This window comes from Aphelocoma coerulescens, chromosome 2, assembly GCF_041296385.1.
Source record: "Aphelocoma coerulescens isolate FSJ_1873_10779 chromosome 2, UR_Acoe_1.0, whole genome shotgun sequence".
NCBI classification, from domain to species: Eukaryota; Metazoa; Chordata; class Aves; order Passeriformes; family Corvidae; genus Aphelocoma; species Aphelocoma coerulescens.
In genome coordinates, this window is record NC_091015.1 from 32,196,285 (window position 1) to 32,212,787 (window position 16,503).

Below are 16,503 nucleotides of genomic sequence, written 5' to 3' on the forward strand. Positions count from 1 at the left end.
AGCACTGAACTGTCACATTGCAAAAGACAAACTGCTTGAAATCTCCACAGTTAGGAAAGATAAAGCCAGGATGAGATAAGGTGACACGAAAGCTCGGAGACATTAGAAGACTGGTGTAAGCTCATACAGCTGATCAGTAACAGATAAAATTTGAAAATCCTGCTTTTTGTTCTAAGAGACAAGATTAAGACAGCATTCCTCAGAGATGGATTATGTACTTCAATTACTTAAATTAAATTTTAATTCAAAGAATGAAAACAAAACATCTTCAGAGATCCAAATCCTCCCAAAGCAACCTGACTTGACCCAAACCTCTCTTGGGACTTTCAGCCCCTGGTGCAGCTCTTTCGGCAGCATGGCCCTGTAACCCTTCTTAAATGAAAAGGAGAGGCTCTCACACCCCCTCTAGCCCTGTGGAGAAGAGAGCCGCTAGGGACACAAACATTTCACAGCTGAAAGGAGCCAGCCATGGACCCCTGCTCAGGGCTTTTCACTCCCTTCTTTCTCATTAAAATACAAACACTAGGTGAGACAACTCACACCTCTGGTTTAGGCACAAAGTATGTGCATTGGTCACCCCAAGCTCCCTCCATGGGAACGCACTGCCTACGACAGCACTGACAGTCTGTATTCCCTCTCCTGGCCAGGGTTATGTAGGCACTCATAGATGCCTGTGATGTTGTCATGCTATAATCTCAGCTGGCAACTACCACACAGTAGTATCACTTGCTCTGTCCTTCCCAGTGGGATGGGGGTGGAGGGAGAATCAGGGGAAAAAAGTAAAACTCCTGGGTTGAAATTAGAACAGTTTAATAAGTGAAAGAAACTAAAATATAATGATAAGTAGATTTTGCCTCAGGTATTCCCTTGGTCTTCTTTGGTTAAGACTCAATGGGCCTAAAATCCTCAATGCCTTCAGGTGGCAGCTACTCCTAAATTAGCACTGTGTTTTCCCTCCTGCCACACGAAATTGGAGTGCATTACTTACACTGTAACAAGACGGATTTTGCTCTTAGCAATCACTGCACAAGTAACAAAACTTTGTTTTCAAAAGAGCTTTGGCCAGATCAACTCGGGTAACTTTACATAACACTTTTGTACTGAAATATGTTGAATCTCCAGGTATTACAGATATTAGCCCAGAAATAATGCAGCTCTGTAAGGGAGCTCAGTACTCCGTTTACTGTCACACACACAAAAGTCTGGAGATTGAATGAGGTAGCAGATGCTTCCACTTGAAGTTATACTGAACCCAAAAGCATTTTCTGTTTTTTTTTTTTTTATCTGGAGCAACTCCTGGATGTACCTAAAATCAGAATCCTCCAGCTAATTAACAATTTCATATAAAATTTACTGGAAGTCTTACAACTTCTTTTTTTCCTTCTCCCAGAAAGAAGGATGCCCAGGAACTTCTTAAGGGTGTAACACATAGGGTGTATTGTATTATGACATTGGAGAATATTGCTGTATGAAAGAAACAGTCATTAGGGCTTAAATCCAGGTTATGGAAAAAAAAAAAAAGAAGAAAAAATAACCTGCTCATAGCTTAGATTGATGCCTCACAATGCACATGAGAAAAACTGAAAAACAATCCTGTCTCTTATTTCCAACTGTACGGTTAAAGTCTTTTAAGTTCTCTGCAGACTGACTAAAAATAAGCAAAGAAGGCCAGGTAGCAGCCGTCAGATTCTTATGAATTAAATTATATCCATATGTATAGCACATTTCAATGTCCAAAGAGCTACTTGGATATGTGAATCTGAACTTTTATGATGAAAACCAGGGATATTTCTAAACTTGTCAGTAAAAGTCAAAAGCTCAGCCCCAATCTCACATATTTTCCCCCTTTTTGAATGTCTCTATTGTTTAATTGCTCTAACTACATTTTTGTACCAAGAGTAGCAAAGAGAAACCCCAATACCCACAGTCAGAGGAGGATTTGGAAATGGAGAGAGGGAAGGAGCTGAGAAGCTCATTGCCTGAGGCTGGGCCTCTGGGCAACATTAGGTTCTCTGGTTGGGCTCAGGACTAAATCTGTTGTTTTTAGTATATCTGTTGATACTGTAATCAGGTCAGGTTTAACCCCTCTGGTTCCTGGGAGGAAATCTTCAAACACATCTTGTCTTGTAGAGTTCCAACAGGAACTGCTGGGCTAGCAGCACCCAGTGATTTGAGCTCTGCCTCAAAGCTTTCTGCCCACCTTTGCAGCTCTGACCAGGGTCTGAGATACATTTCACAACATCCATTCTTTTTCCCTGGTCCCCTGTGGCCAGCAGGCTTCCAGGCCATTCTGAGTGCAATGGCATGGATGTGGGGTGCCAGCTGTTCGGAGTGCTTTGGCACTACCTCGCTCGGAGCGCTGTCAGCACATCTCTTGGGACTTGGCGGTGGCCCTAAGGGTCAGCTGTGGCACCATGTGCACTCACATCATGATGAGTACACCCATGTCACGTGATCACCTTTCCTCCTGGTTTCTCTGCTTCCAGAGAGTTGGAAAGAAAGTGGACTGAATATTCCCAACAAGATTAAGGACCAGAATGACCCCCAAAGACACAGAAGCTGAGAGGTTGCATGAGCCCTTTCACCCTTTCGCCACAATGCCTCAGTGTGGGTCACAGGGATGATCAGCCTCCCTCTCCTCACCCAGTCTGCTCTGAGCCCTTAAAGATACAGAGTAGGGATGCTTTAATTTGAGCATAGAAGCTGTGATATTTTACAGTGCTAATTGCTTAATTGCTCTGACCTCTCTCTCCTACACTTTGTCAAATCCAGCATGATCAAACCAAAACAACTTCTGACCATACCTCCTCTATCTGTTGTAATAAGGAACACAGAAAGCCACAGTGCTGCATTATTTCATAATTAATTGAGATGTGGATCCAGAAGTGGAGAATGTTATTGATACAATGCAATTATTACTGATCCAATGGTTAAAGAATGGAGTTAAAAATCAGGATTTCTAATCGTTGTGCACTTTGGATCTGTAATGTCTACACTTTAGCTTCTCCACACAACAATACTCTCTATGTAGCAGACGAATTACAGATTATTTTCATTATAACCTTTAATAGGATGGTATAATCCAAGGGATATATATGCATCATATATAAAATTTATCACAGAGCAGGAAAGATGACATTCCTAGCAAAAACAAAAATGACAAAAAAACCTTAAGGACAATAATCACATTATATATCTGTCTGAAGAACAAAAGGACATTTAAGAAATTATACCAGTGAAAATATATAAAACCTACTAACCCATTGTCAGACAGTAAGCAAGCACAGCATGGTTTTCAGCATGTTAGTAGCTACACTTCTGCAATAGGGGGAAAAAAAAGCCCCTGAAAGATTTTGTTTGTCACAGGCCCCAAATCTAGAGCATTTGGGGACAGCTATAATGTTATCTTGAGTGAACACAGGGCCAACATAATTAGGAATAAAGAGGTAAGAAGCAATGGGAATTGTCTGCATAACTTCACTTTGTAAAATCCTCCCATAGAAGGTGGCAGGTAGGAAATCTGCTTAATAACAAACTTGTCACAACACAAGGCCAACTAAATACAACAATTAGAATTAACATTTTGCTTTGACTGGTTCTCAGGATTCCCCCACTCTGTCCTCCCAGGTTTCACTAGATATAGTTAAAGTTGTAGCTATTTATTTGGTGCAATATTTTCCAGTACATATTATCTCCAAGTGTTGTGTGGCTTCAAGAAATCTGTCTCCCTCCTTTGTGGCAATGCTTTAAGAAGCAGCTACTGAAGTGACAAATCCTTCTCTCAGATATCCCAGTGAAAACCCACCATAAATTTCTTGGTTCCCCTCTAGTTTATCTAGACTTACATCTGTGTAAATAATCCAAACTGGCCTCAAAACAGAGGTGAATGTTTTATAACTTATGATTGGAGGAGGTTGCCTTCTCTGCTGACTGCCAGGTCCTTTTGAGTTACTGGAAGGCCTCTGCTCTTGGGCTGCACCCGCACAGCTCTCAGGACGCTGTATTCGTGCATTCCAGCTGGCTCACCTGCCTCTTCTCCACTGCTTCTGGTCTTCCTGCTCAGCCACTAACTCCAAGACAATCTCCAGCATGTGGATGTTCTCCCAAGAGGCCATCAGACCACGATTAGGGAGGTGCTTTAAGGGATTTCACCAGCAATGGAGTTGATCCTCAGGGCTGCCTTCCTAAATGTATGAATTGAGACACCACTATCTCAGCTGGCCTTTAAAACAAAGAGATAGTAATTCTAAGTACTAAGCAGCTATCCTCTGGGAAAAAAAAAAAAAAAGCCATTGTCTAAAATAGAAATCTATTTTTGTTCCATATGTAGGCAGTTTTTTAAATTCCAATTAATAGACCTAAAACTGCGTTTTCCTTCAGGAAGGACATGGATCATAGTAAGGAGTAACAGTGCCCAGATGAGGAATACAGACCAGTGTTTGGCCTGTAATTTTGTGTCCTTTGGTCTTTTAAGCATTCAGACTTCTTTTCCTGTAAGTTATTCCTGGATACTTTGGAGAGATGTCCCTTCTAGATGAAGAAAAATACTGGCTAATGCAGTGTTGAGATCCTTATGTAGTGTGAGCAAATCAATGAACCACCTTCCAGAAGTGCTACAAGTGTTCTTATTGCCCCACTTCTCCCCAGCTAGTATTCTTTTTACTTGTTCTTACTGCTTCCATTTCTTGCAATTGTTGTAATATCTTACGTTATTTGAGGATTAATGTGAGTACATGAAAGATTCAGCTTTTTTTTGGAAAAGGCACAAAGGCAAGAAATTATAGTTGAACCTACAAACAAAACAGCTTCCAAATTTTAAAACTAGAAATAAAGTGGAAGCATTATCATAAAAAAGAGAGAGGGTGAGAAGAGAAGAGGTTGGCCCTTATGCTAATTAGATGTTTGGATTTTGTAATACTGCTCCCTCTCTCTTCTTCCTTTTAGTCCCACCCAGTGTTCCACATCCCTCCTTGTAACAGCAATCTAGCCCCACTTGAAGTACACTGCAATGAGGCAAGGTCAGATACATTCATTTATCCTTCCTGTGAAATATAACACATATTATGGTATCTTCTGAACTTTGCTTTTGCATTTTAAGTTTGAAGATTTACTTAAGGGAAAAGAAATTGCACAATTTATTTTGCAGTCTGCATTATACAATCTGTGCTATGCTAGCACATAACATTTTCCTGGTTTCTTTTTAACTCTCTAGTTGTTCCTAAATCAGCAAACATAAGGGTTTTCTCCTCCCTTTTAAATCTGCCCATTCTGACAATTCTCCCACTTGTTAAAAGCAGCAAACCCTAGGCTGAGAAAACAAAGTGGGAAATATTTGTAAGTTATCTTTTGATATTCAGTTCAATTTTTGTTCAAATTGCAAATAATTTAATCTTATCCCAAATAAAACTAAAAAAAAAAAAAAAAAAAAACCAAAACAACAAGCTGTACTTGTTTGTTGCAGAAATATATTTATTCTACAAAAGTATAGAACATTCTACAACCATGTAGAATTCTAAATATATAGAACAGATCTGAAAAGATTTTTGTGACAGTTTCTTTCTTCATCTGCAGCATCCTTCCTATATTCAAATCCTTTATTTTGTAGTCTCAAATTATATCATCATTTCACTATATATAACTATTTCTGTGTTCCAAAATCAGAAAAGTGTAGTAGAGCTCTGCACTGAAGAGAGAAAAATGTTTTTAAAATACCTTGTGATAGCTGCAGATGTGTGTGTGTGTACATACACAATTTTTCAAGAAACTCGGTATCTCTTACTACAGTTCTGTTGGAGAAAGGAAGTCCGTGGGCATTTTAACTGCTTTAAAGTAAGGTGTGAGATTTGGCAATGTAGCTCTCTGAAATCTTCAGAGGGGTAGAAGGCATAGACCCATATTATGGCTTGGGTTGAAAGCGAACATAGAGGTCATTAAACCCCCTGCCATGGAGAAGGACTCCTTCCTCTAGACCAGATTGCTCAGAGCCTCATCCAACCTGGCCTTGAACACTTCCAGGGATGGCACATCCAGTTTTGTGCAACTAACTCCAGAGCCTCACCACCCTCACAGTAAAGAATTTCTGTCTAATATCTAATCTAAACCTATACTCTTCCAGTATGAAGCCATTCCCTGTTGTCCTTACATGCTCTCATAAATAGTTTCTCTCCATCTTTCTTGTAGGCTTCCTCCAGTTACTGGAAGGCTGCAATTAGATCACCCTGAAGCCTTCTCTTTTCCAGGCTAAACAAGCCCAATTGTCTCAGCCTTTCCTCATAGGAGATGTGTTTCAGCCCTCTGATCATCTTGGCAGCCCTCCTCTGGACATACTCCATCAGGTCCATGTCCTTCCTGTGCTGAGGACCCCAGGGCTGGATGCAGCACTGCAGGTGTGTTCTCACCAGAGCAGAGGGGCAGAATCCACTCCTTTGCCCTCCTGCCGATGCTGCTTTGGATGCAACCCAGGACACATTTGGCTTTCTGGGCTGTGAATGCACCTTGCAGGGTCATGTCCAGCCTCTCATCCACCAGCACCCCAAGTCCTTCTTGGCAGGGCTGCTCTAGATCTGTTCATCTCCCAGCCTTGTGCTGTAGATACAGTGATCTGCACAACTGCTCTATAGAGCAAGAACATAGTTGGTCAAACTCTTATATTTTCTGACCATATGGTCCACTGGTGTTCCCCATTTTGACCTCACTGTCCCTCCATACAAGGGAGGAGGCATCTACAGAAGGCACCTATACACCTGCATGATATTATGCTTAGGTACCAATGTGTTAGTGTGTCTGGACTCTATTTGAAGTGCAGGGTTCTCCCAGATTTTCTCTTTATATATCACATCCAAGTAATTTCCATTAATTCTACAATAAATCCTGAACTCAGAAGAATTGCCTATAAAACCAAAGCAGAATTTGTTGAAGTATGCAGAAAACACAGATCTGCAGCAGGACTGCCGATGAATTTAGCCTGGAGGTTATTATTTTTCTGTGTGAAGGCCAAAGTAATGATTCTTCACTTAAAAAGAAACCATACAAGTCTGCTAAGAAAAGTAGTTCTGATGAAGAGCAGAAAAACGGAAGTGCTTGAAATGATCTACATAAAGTAACACCAAACTGATTTGCCAATACTGTTGAAGAGAGTTGGGTGACATTTCCCAGAGCAATGAAACTCATGGGACAGGTGATGTTGTCATTAATCAGTTTTGGCCAACACATCATCTTAATGATTTTGGAAAGCTGCTAGGATTAGGTGGTTGTAACCATTAAATGTTATTCTAGAGCCCATTTATTCTTCACATCAAAGTAAAAGAAGAAAATACTGAAAGTTAATACTGAAAGTTAGGGTGAGACACAGGAACAATTGTATTCTCCTTTTGTATTCATTTCTACACTTCTCTGTATTCTATTTTTGGAAAGCACCAAGTGACTTCTGAAAAGCCATGTGTTTTTTCTAGTAAAAGCAATAAAGTAAAAAGAATCCTCTTCAGAGGTTTTCTTAATTAAAAAACAAACAAACAAACAAACAAACAAACAAACAACCCCACAAGATATTCAGGTGGTCTATTTTTCCCTTAATGGTACCCCCAATTATTTATACGTTTGTATTAAATATCTGGTAGAATCAGAAAGTGAGGAAAAGATTCAGCTAGGAGTGCAAGCTTTTGAGGAGGTGCTGCATTTTCTTTGGATGAATGCTGTGCACACTGCAGTCAGCACTTTAGCAGGAGTGACAGAAGTCAAGTACCTGCCAATGTTGGAAGCAGAGAAGGCAGGTCTCACAGGAGCAGGAACCAGGAGTGAAACCAGCAGCTCAGTTGGACTCCTGGAATTTCCCTCCAGTAAAAAGTGCTCGGACCTTAGGGCCCCCTTTTCTGTCACTCCCATAATTCCTGCCTTCTTAATCATGCCAGGCTTCAACATAATGACTGCTTGGTTCATATTTCTTCGCAAAGATAGCCGAAAACTTCTCAAACCATTTGACCACCTTGATTCCCCACTTACATTGGACCAGCATGGGTCACATTTAGATGCTCAGGCTTTTGGAAACTTTCCACCTGAGAAGCAACTTTCCCCTCTCTCTTTAAAAACACAGGTCAGCAACCCATCCACCTCCCCATGCCACAGTACAGGTAAAAGAGAGGGTCCTGACCCTGCTGTTATGTCCTACAGCCAGAGGCAAGGAGTGTGACTCCAGGCTGGACTTGCACATTTAGCCATGCAACCCAAGGTCCAAAATGCATCTTCTCCTATATGTCTTGATGATAGAGCACACTCTTGTCATCCCACGAAGAGCCTTTACCCTATTTCTTGGCCCAAAAGTGTTGTAATTTTCATAACATGTTTTGTCACCCCAAAGGTGCTCCCATGCTAGAAGGGAAGGATGGTAGGAGAGGGGCAGAGAGCTCTACAGCAGCAGCTTTGCATCTCTTGGAACAGAGGGGAAAACCAAAACTGGTTGAGGGTCATTACTATTCCCTGGGATGTCACTGAAGTGGACCAGTCTAAGTACTAAACTCTACCTTAGCAGCAGCTGGAATAAGCCATTCCACAGTCTTTCAAAAGGCAAGGAGAAGGCACAGGGCATGGCATTGTTTTGCTGTGAGAAGCAGCCTGCTGCCCAAGGCAAATCTCTGCCTGTGACTCCAGGCAGTTTTGGGTTAGGACTTCCATCCCACTGTTCTGTATCTGCACCTAAGGTTCAGTTGATAAGACTTCATTTCTGTTTACCCATTTTCTAGTCAACACTGTATTCCTTGGATTACAGCAAGAGAAATCCAAATTCTATAAACATCCTGATAATATGTGACCTAATATGCCAAGATGCCTCAAGGGTAACTGTCCTGTTTCTTCCTGTCTATACTTTTGTTTGCCCTAAATCCATTTCTACCTACTCAATCTATGCGTCTGTAACCATACTTGTAATTTGCTTACTTTTCATAAAAATGCTGATTCTGAGTTTGTGGTTGACTTTATTTCAGATGGTGATACCAGGAGTTTTTGAAACTGATGACCATGGAAGTTGGTGGCTTTACATGTGGTTTTGTCAAAAATAGAAACTTGTAGGGTTTCTTGGTGATGTGTTTTCTCCAAGTGACAGAGCAGTTTAAAGATGTCTCAACATATTCATTTTCAAGGATATCTCAGACTTATTTCTGTTTGAGGTTGTATTTATTGACAGGGAGACACCATTCCTGCCCTTTCACATTTGTTCACACAATTTTTTTTGGAAGACCTCAGGACCTATTTTTGCTCAGGTTCTGAGGGCAATTAGCTATGGTTCTGTTTGAGGACAGTAGGCAAAATAGTACTTTGCAAAACTCCTGTGTGAAAATTGCTAAAAGTTCAAATTACCCACAATTATTTTTGTCCCAAGGAACAAACTCCTTTGTATAGGAATTCATTGCTTTCTGTGTTTTTATTCCTGTCACTTCTGAGGATAACCAAGGTCAAACTTTTTAATATATTGTATGAGATTTCTGAAGGACTGTTAACTACCTACATCTGAGTTGCAGGAGAAGTTTCTGGGTGACCAGAATTTCTGATTCAGTCAGACTTTGATGACTGTTTTAGTTTGGGCCAAGGCTGCTATCACAGGGACCTTAAAGCAGGACTGAGCTCTGTTTGCTGCAAGCCAAGGCCAGTTTGCTGCATGCAGTCACTGGCTGGCCTGGACACTCCTTGGATTCATTCAGCTACAACTGCACTGGGAGAGCAGAAAGCTGAGGAGGGTGGTAGAGAAGACAAGCTGCAGGATCCAAAGTTGCTATATTCCCATGTTGCTACAGGGCTCTGGATGAGGCTAAGGAGTAGGGCCTCCAACAGGAGCCATGGGGTGAGACAAGGCAGCAGAGCAGGTGTTAGAAATATCCTTCAGAAGGAGCGAGAGGAAGATCTGAAAAGCAGCAGGTCTTGTTTTCATCCTTACCTAAGGCAAAACTTTCTGAAGCATATGCATGTAGTTCTCCCCTTCAGGAAATTACCCATCCTTTGGGTAATTTTCTGCAAACAATGTGGCAACTAGCAAAGAGAGCACCAAAAAATGCTTTGGGAGGAAGAGCATTGTAAGGCCAGGGGTGCTGAAGGTCTTTTGGGAGAGGAGGGCAGGATGGGTAAAACATGAATAACTTTTACCAGTTAATAGACATTAGCACACACTTCATACTTCAGCAGAAGGCATCAAAGGCACAATAACAGAGGGATAGAAGCATAGCCACAAATATATGAGAGAAGTAACCTCACTATTAAGAAATTCAAATTTGCTATTTCTAAGAGAAAAAAGTTCTCTACCATGAAGAAAAAAGCCAAAGCATAAGCCCTGAAGAAAGGTGTGAATATGTGAATACACACATAGGATTATGCTACAGACACAATCTTTGGATTTATTTATTTGTGACTAAACTAGATATTAACATATTAAATTAAAAAAACAGACTGTTGAGAGGCAAAAAAAAGCTTTTATGAGTGAATCCCACATACTTTTTTTCTCTGCACAAGACATAACCGTTCAAAGGAATGTTAATTTATAGACAATTTGCCTTTGCTTTATCATCCAACATAGACCATCTAATAATCCAACAGAATGTACTCATGGATTATCAGTTCTCACAGCCAGTAGAAATAAGTAAATAGTTCTCATTAAAATCTTTAGAATTTACAAAATGTTAAGCACCAAAACGTACAAATCACACATCTACATGAAAGGAATATTCACACGAACCCAAATTAATTCAAAGTCCTGCTAAACAAACCTTACAGTAATACTAGGAGAACAACAAATATTTACATCCTATGCTCCTAAAAGGCTTATCTTCTCTTTAGATACTGATTCTAAAATTCTTCCTCAAAATAATTACTGAGGGCCTGAGCTCATTTCTGTGGAAGAGGATGGATAGCCCTCTACTAGCTCCAGCAGAGGCTCTAATTGCTTGCCTCTACTAATAAACTAATCTCAGGCACCTGGAACTAGCAGGCTCCATGCCGGGAAGCCAGGGCTCAGGTTACCTAAGAAATGCTCCAAATATAGTCACACAAATCACTAGCGCTGCAGATGTGCAAATACTGCTTTTGTCATATTGCTGGAGAGATGGACATGTGTTTGCAGGGCTGTAACACATAAAACCTGAAGATGAATTCATTGTGTTGCTATAATCCCTTCCAGAGGCCAGGTGGGTATTTGGGGAGCCAGATAAGTGTGTTGATTATCCACATTACTCATTGCATTAATCCACTTGTCTGTGACTCAGAGTATCTGAAATGCTCACAACATAAATATGTAGGTGGCTGGAAAAATATATGTATTTCATGAGTGCCTGTTGTCTGTAAATGAAACCTAATCAGGAAGTCAGCCTAAAACTTTGACTAAAATCTAAACAAGTCTAAACTTTGCTGATGCTTACGGTTTGTAATGTAATATTACAGTTAAAGGATCTGGATACCACTGGAGGATGTAAGCCTCGGTGTAAGCCTTGTGAGACAAAACTACTCTGTATTTTAACAAATTTTAAAAGATTTTCACAGGCAAATGTTTTCTGTGACCTGAAATTAAAGCAGGTGACATGCAATTTCCATGGAACCTTCCACAAATTTCTTGTCCTTCCCTGAAATGATTATGTTGATAAACATGTGTCAAACACAGTATGGGTCTGGTTTCATTTGAGGAGGGGAGAATGATATAAACAGGACACAGTTTAACCTGAAAATGCAGGAGAGCAAGATTAGGTTGTCTTCTTGGTCTCCAACAAATTGCTGAAATAGATGTCTGGTTTAGGTGATGTTCACACAGGTTGGTTAGTATTTAAAAAAATTATCTCAGTTTGTTCATCTGCATGAAAAATATTGTTTCTATTGACTACATAGACACAAACACAAATTCATTTTTGAAGCAAAGATAGGAACATCTTCCCAAGTTATCTATGTTTTGTGATGCTCCAGACTTTTTTTCCTTCTTCTTCAAGACACTAAAAAAACCCCAAGCCCACAAAACAAACAAACAATCCAGCAAAAAAACTCCAAAACCAAAACCACCAAAACAAACAAACAAAAAAACCACTTAAATTGACTTTTTTAGATTAGAGACCTGGAAAGATTATTTTTTAGATATTGACTGAATGGCAAACTTACAGCTTCATTGAAAAAAAAAAAGCGCAGATATTGCAAAAGTGAAGTTCATGTCTGGGAGTAAAAGAAAGGCAGAAAAGGCAGCTCTAAAGACTCAGAGCTCAGAGTCAACCAGCACTGAGAAAAGTCCAAACAGAAACAGCATCAATCCCTCCTCACTGACAGCTGAATTTCCAAGGGTTCTTTAATGTTTAAGTAATAATGTTTGATGAACACTACCACAGTCCACTTGCACCCTTACTAGCTTGAAGAGCATTCCAATAGGGAAAAAACTGTTTTGTCTTCTGTAATCTAATAATTATCAGAAAAGTGAACACACTCAATGAATTATCAATAGTTAGTGATTATTGAAACTGATCATTGAAAGATATATGAGAAATCCCCTTGCTCAAAGAACTACACAGACACCAGCTGTGTTAATTATAAGCAACTTATAATTAATAATAGGACAGCAGCAGAAATAACAGTATTCTGCTGATTTCCTGTATGGCAGCAACATTCTGTGCCATGAACAGCTCCTGCAGGCAGGAGTTTGGCTTCTTCCAAACTGCTCAGCTGGGTGTTTAGAAGAGTAGGATGGAGATGGTGAATACATGAGCATCAGAGAGACAGTGCTGCTGCTACCACTTGATCCTAGGATGCAGGGAGTAATCACACCACAGACAGCAAAATGCCTCCTGTGCCTACTTTATTGACCACTAAGCCAGCATTGAAAAAAGTGAATGCCAAATTCTCACAAAGGAGTGTATCTACTTCTGTTCTCCATAGGGAAAATATTCAATGCAATAGTGTCCATGCACTCTTCACTTGTCTCACAATCACACACACTCCCAGCAAAGGTTGCAAAAGATATATATTCCTGCAAGGAGCAAAAAAGATAGCTCTTCTGAAAATTTATCACAATTAAAATTATTAGCAAAAATATGCCAAAATAGATTTCTGGAAAAAAAATCCTGAATGTCAAGTTTTATTACTTAGATGGATACACAGACCTCTTCAGATAGCTCAAGATATTTCCTGGAATATGTAACACTATCCTGTCACTGTACATTAAAAAAGCAATAAGAAAAGTTGGGGACTGTATTTAAAAGAAGGGAAATGGTTCAATGACTCGAAAACATGACAATTCTTGTAAAACCTCTTTTTGCTTACTCATATTTTCTTTCTTCATTTAGTCACTTATGACAAAGCCCCAGGTGATTTCCCCTTCCCATGACCTTACGTCTTTTCACTGAAGCTCTAGATATTAATGTGGGTTTTGAGGCTGCCTTTTAAAGAATTTATTCTCATTTCAGCTGTTATTGATGAGCACTTGTTTGCATAAAGACCCCTTTTATTACATGCATGGTAGACATTCTCACATCCCATGAGCTGCCGATCTATTTTGCAGCGTGCGAGGGGTTGGGGTACTCCCGGGTACTCCCACCTGCCTTCCCACACAGCCTGAACTCAGCTTCACCTCTCTGAGCAGCCAGCAATCCCTTCTTGTTCAAGCCAGGCCTCCGAGCTGCTGTTCCAAGCAACAACACACAGCAATGCTAATTGTTACTGGGTTTATTAAAAATAAAAAAAGCCATATGTGTGTATATATATATATATTCCTGCATATATGTATATTGAGCCCAGGTGAGGATAAACAGAGCCTGCAGTTATAAGTCACAAGTGTGAATTTCAAATGAATTCATATTAAGTGGTTTGAAAATATTTCCCTTGCATCCACTTTCAGTTGAGGTTCTGGGACTATAAGCATAGAAAAAAGAAAAACAGAAAGAAAGGGGTCTGAGAAGCAATCCTACTCCATGGAGTGAGCAAATGCCAAGGTTTCTAATGGCTTCACAGGGTTTTAACCTTTGTCATGTCAGCAAAAGTGACCACCTGTTGACAAAACAGAGGAGAAAATCTTCCTTTCTACTCTGTTACAGTCTTTTCACACCTGCCCATTTCCCTGAAGTGTTTGCCTCTGCCTACAGCCAGCAGCAGTTATGAAAAAAAAAGATGGATCCTTAGTGGGATCTCATGTAACAATTCCTGAATTTCTAAGCCATTTATGAAAACTTATATGCAAATCATTGCTACTTTCCAGGGAGCTCTGGGAGCTGAGTTCTTTGTAGAAACTTGACTCACAGTTGCTCAGCACATTTGGTACTGAGTAGTAAGAACATTGCTTTTCACTTTCAGTGCTGTGGGAAAATGTAAATTCTATTTGTGTAGGGTCATAAAATGCATGTTCTAACATCATCTTCTATAATCAATATAATAGAAAAACTTTGTTTTTTATAAGCCTTTGCATGTGAAGCTGTCTTGCCTCTCAGGGAGAACTGACAGGTTGCCTGCCATCACCTAATCTCCAGCAAAGTCGGTAGCCCGCACTGTCAGCAAGAAAACATCTGTTGAATGGATTTATTGAGTGGGTCATAGGTACAATTTGGGGGTGTGGGTCCCCACTGTTTATTACAGTCCTGACCTAATGAACTTAATTTGTTGACATGTTTCCCTCACTGTTTCACTTGATCCCATCTCACATTTCTTTCTACTGTGCTGTTTTCTTGGAAACAGGAGTTCCTGGCACATCGGCATGTCCACCAGTTGCAAATCTACCAGGCTCAGATGGCTACAGTTGGCATGGCAGGATCAGATAAACATCGACCACTTTCCAGGACCCCATCTTCCCCCACTGACTCCACATTACCTCACCCAGACATGGACCAGCCCAGCCAGCATGTCTACACAACTGGTAGGATTCCCTAAAGACTGCTTTTAATAGGCAGGGCAAATGCATTTGTTCATGTGGGATCAACAGACTTAAATGCCTCAAATACCTCCTGCAGCAATGCATTCAGTTTTAGCCCTACTGCTCCTCAGTTTTATGATGCTATATTGGCACCAACTCAACCAGTGCAGCTGATAAATCACAGGGTTAATATTCACACAGCCATAAATTATTATCATTGACTGGCCCTGGCAACACAGAAACAGGTGCATTTTTGGTGCCTTTAAGTCATTTTTCTTTCATTTCCCTATTCTCTGGTTCTTTTCTCTGTGTGCCTGTTCTGTAAAGAGACCACCAATAAGTTGAAGACAACCAGTAAGGAGGAAAACTGCAATGTAATTCTCAATGTCTTCATTTGACAAGTCAGTCTCTGCTTCAAGGTCACTTTCTCTACAGAAAGAGCAAAGCTGTAGGCATGACTAAATGATGTTGGCTACAACTTCTGTGTCATTCAACAGTTTCGTGGAGTCTACAGAGGCAGGTTTTGTGCTCAGGTCCTGGGCATTCTAGTCGCTCAGGGAGCATGGGCTGTCCAAAGCAAAGTTATTAGAACCTCAAAAATTTTCAGCCAAAGGAAGGAAAATGACCACAGAAACTTCATTTCTTATTATGGGTAATCTAACTTTGCATAAGGGTCCATTTTTTTAAAAGCCTGAATCTCAGTATAACATTAGAGCATGGTCAGAAGCGAAGATTTACCTTGTGCACCAAGAAAAAAAAAAAGGGGGGGGGAAGGGGGAAATAAATACTTGCAGTTACTGTTTATGAAGGTTTATGCCAGAAGTATTATTTCCTTCAGTTGGCAGAACTTCCCATGCCCTGCAAGTTTACATCTTTTCAGGCCATGACCATGGACTGATGTAGGATGAAATACTTAATGGGCACTGTGTGGGACTCTGTGAAACAGTGTGCTCTCCCATCTTTCCAACTAGAATGTGAACTTGGAAAGCAAAAATGTATTATTATTTGTTGGGTAACAAACATTTGCATTGTACAGAAACAAACATACTAATTCACTTTCCATGAGTTTCTGCAAAAAGAACAGCTGCATATAGACAGGATTCTTAAACTAGACCACAGTTTTTCTAGTTGTGTTCATAGAGTCCTCAAAACATTGTAAGCTCATTCTAAGATTCACAGAGCACACCAAAAGTGAGCTCACTGTGTGTAGCCTTCACTGTCCCATTCAAAAGTCTGCAGTTCCACTGAAAAAGTTGAATGGAGTTACAAATGTAAAAGCTGCTGCCTCAGCCTGATTGCTAAGGTTTACTGACACCTCCTTTTATAATCCCCAGTAAGGGGAGTAGGGTCGAGGGGGTAACATAGATCTGTGGACTTCCAGCATCAGTGGAACTAATCAAGAAAGAAAGTGTGAAGCTAAGATGGAAAAATAAGAGAAGGAATGAAATTTCGTAGGACAAACACTGAATGGGGACGGTGATGGGAATGGGACATCCCTGGCATAAAGGGCTCAAGAAAGAAAGACACAAAGAAACCCGATCAGTTCAGTAATGGAAATGCCAACAGTCAAATTAGGCAGAGAGTTGAATCTTACTCTTTTAGTAAAGCATTGCTACATGAACACCACCAGTGAAAAGAGAGAGAGAGAGAGACAGAGA

At 40.4% G+C, this 16,503-nt stretch overlaps 1 protein-coding gene across 1 annotated transcript in view; it reads left to right on the plus strand.

Moving 5' to 3' along the window:
* Positions 1-16,503, plus strand: part of LOC138106408 (histone deacetylase 9) — a 274,226-nt gene that overhangs the window by 114,684 nt on the left and 143,039 nt on the right. The window contains exon 12 of the mRNA XM_069006966.1: positions 14,671-14,848. Coding sequence (XP_068863067.1) covers positions 14,671-14,848 — 178 coding nt within the window. The remainder of the gene's footprint in view (positions 1-14,670; positions 14,849-16,503) is intronic.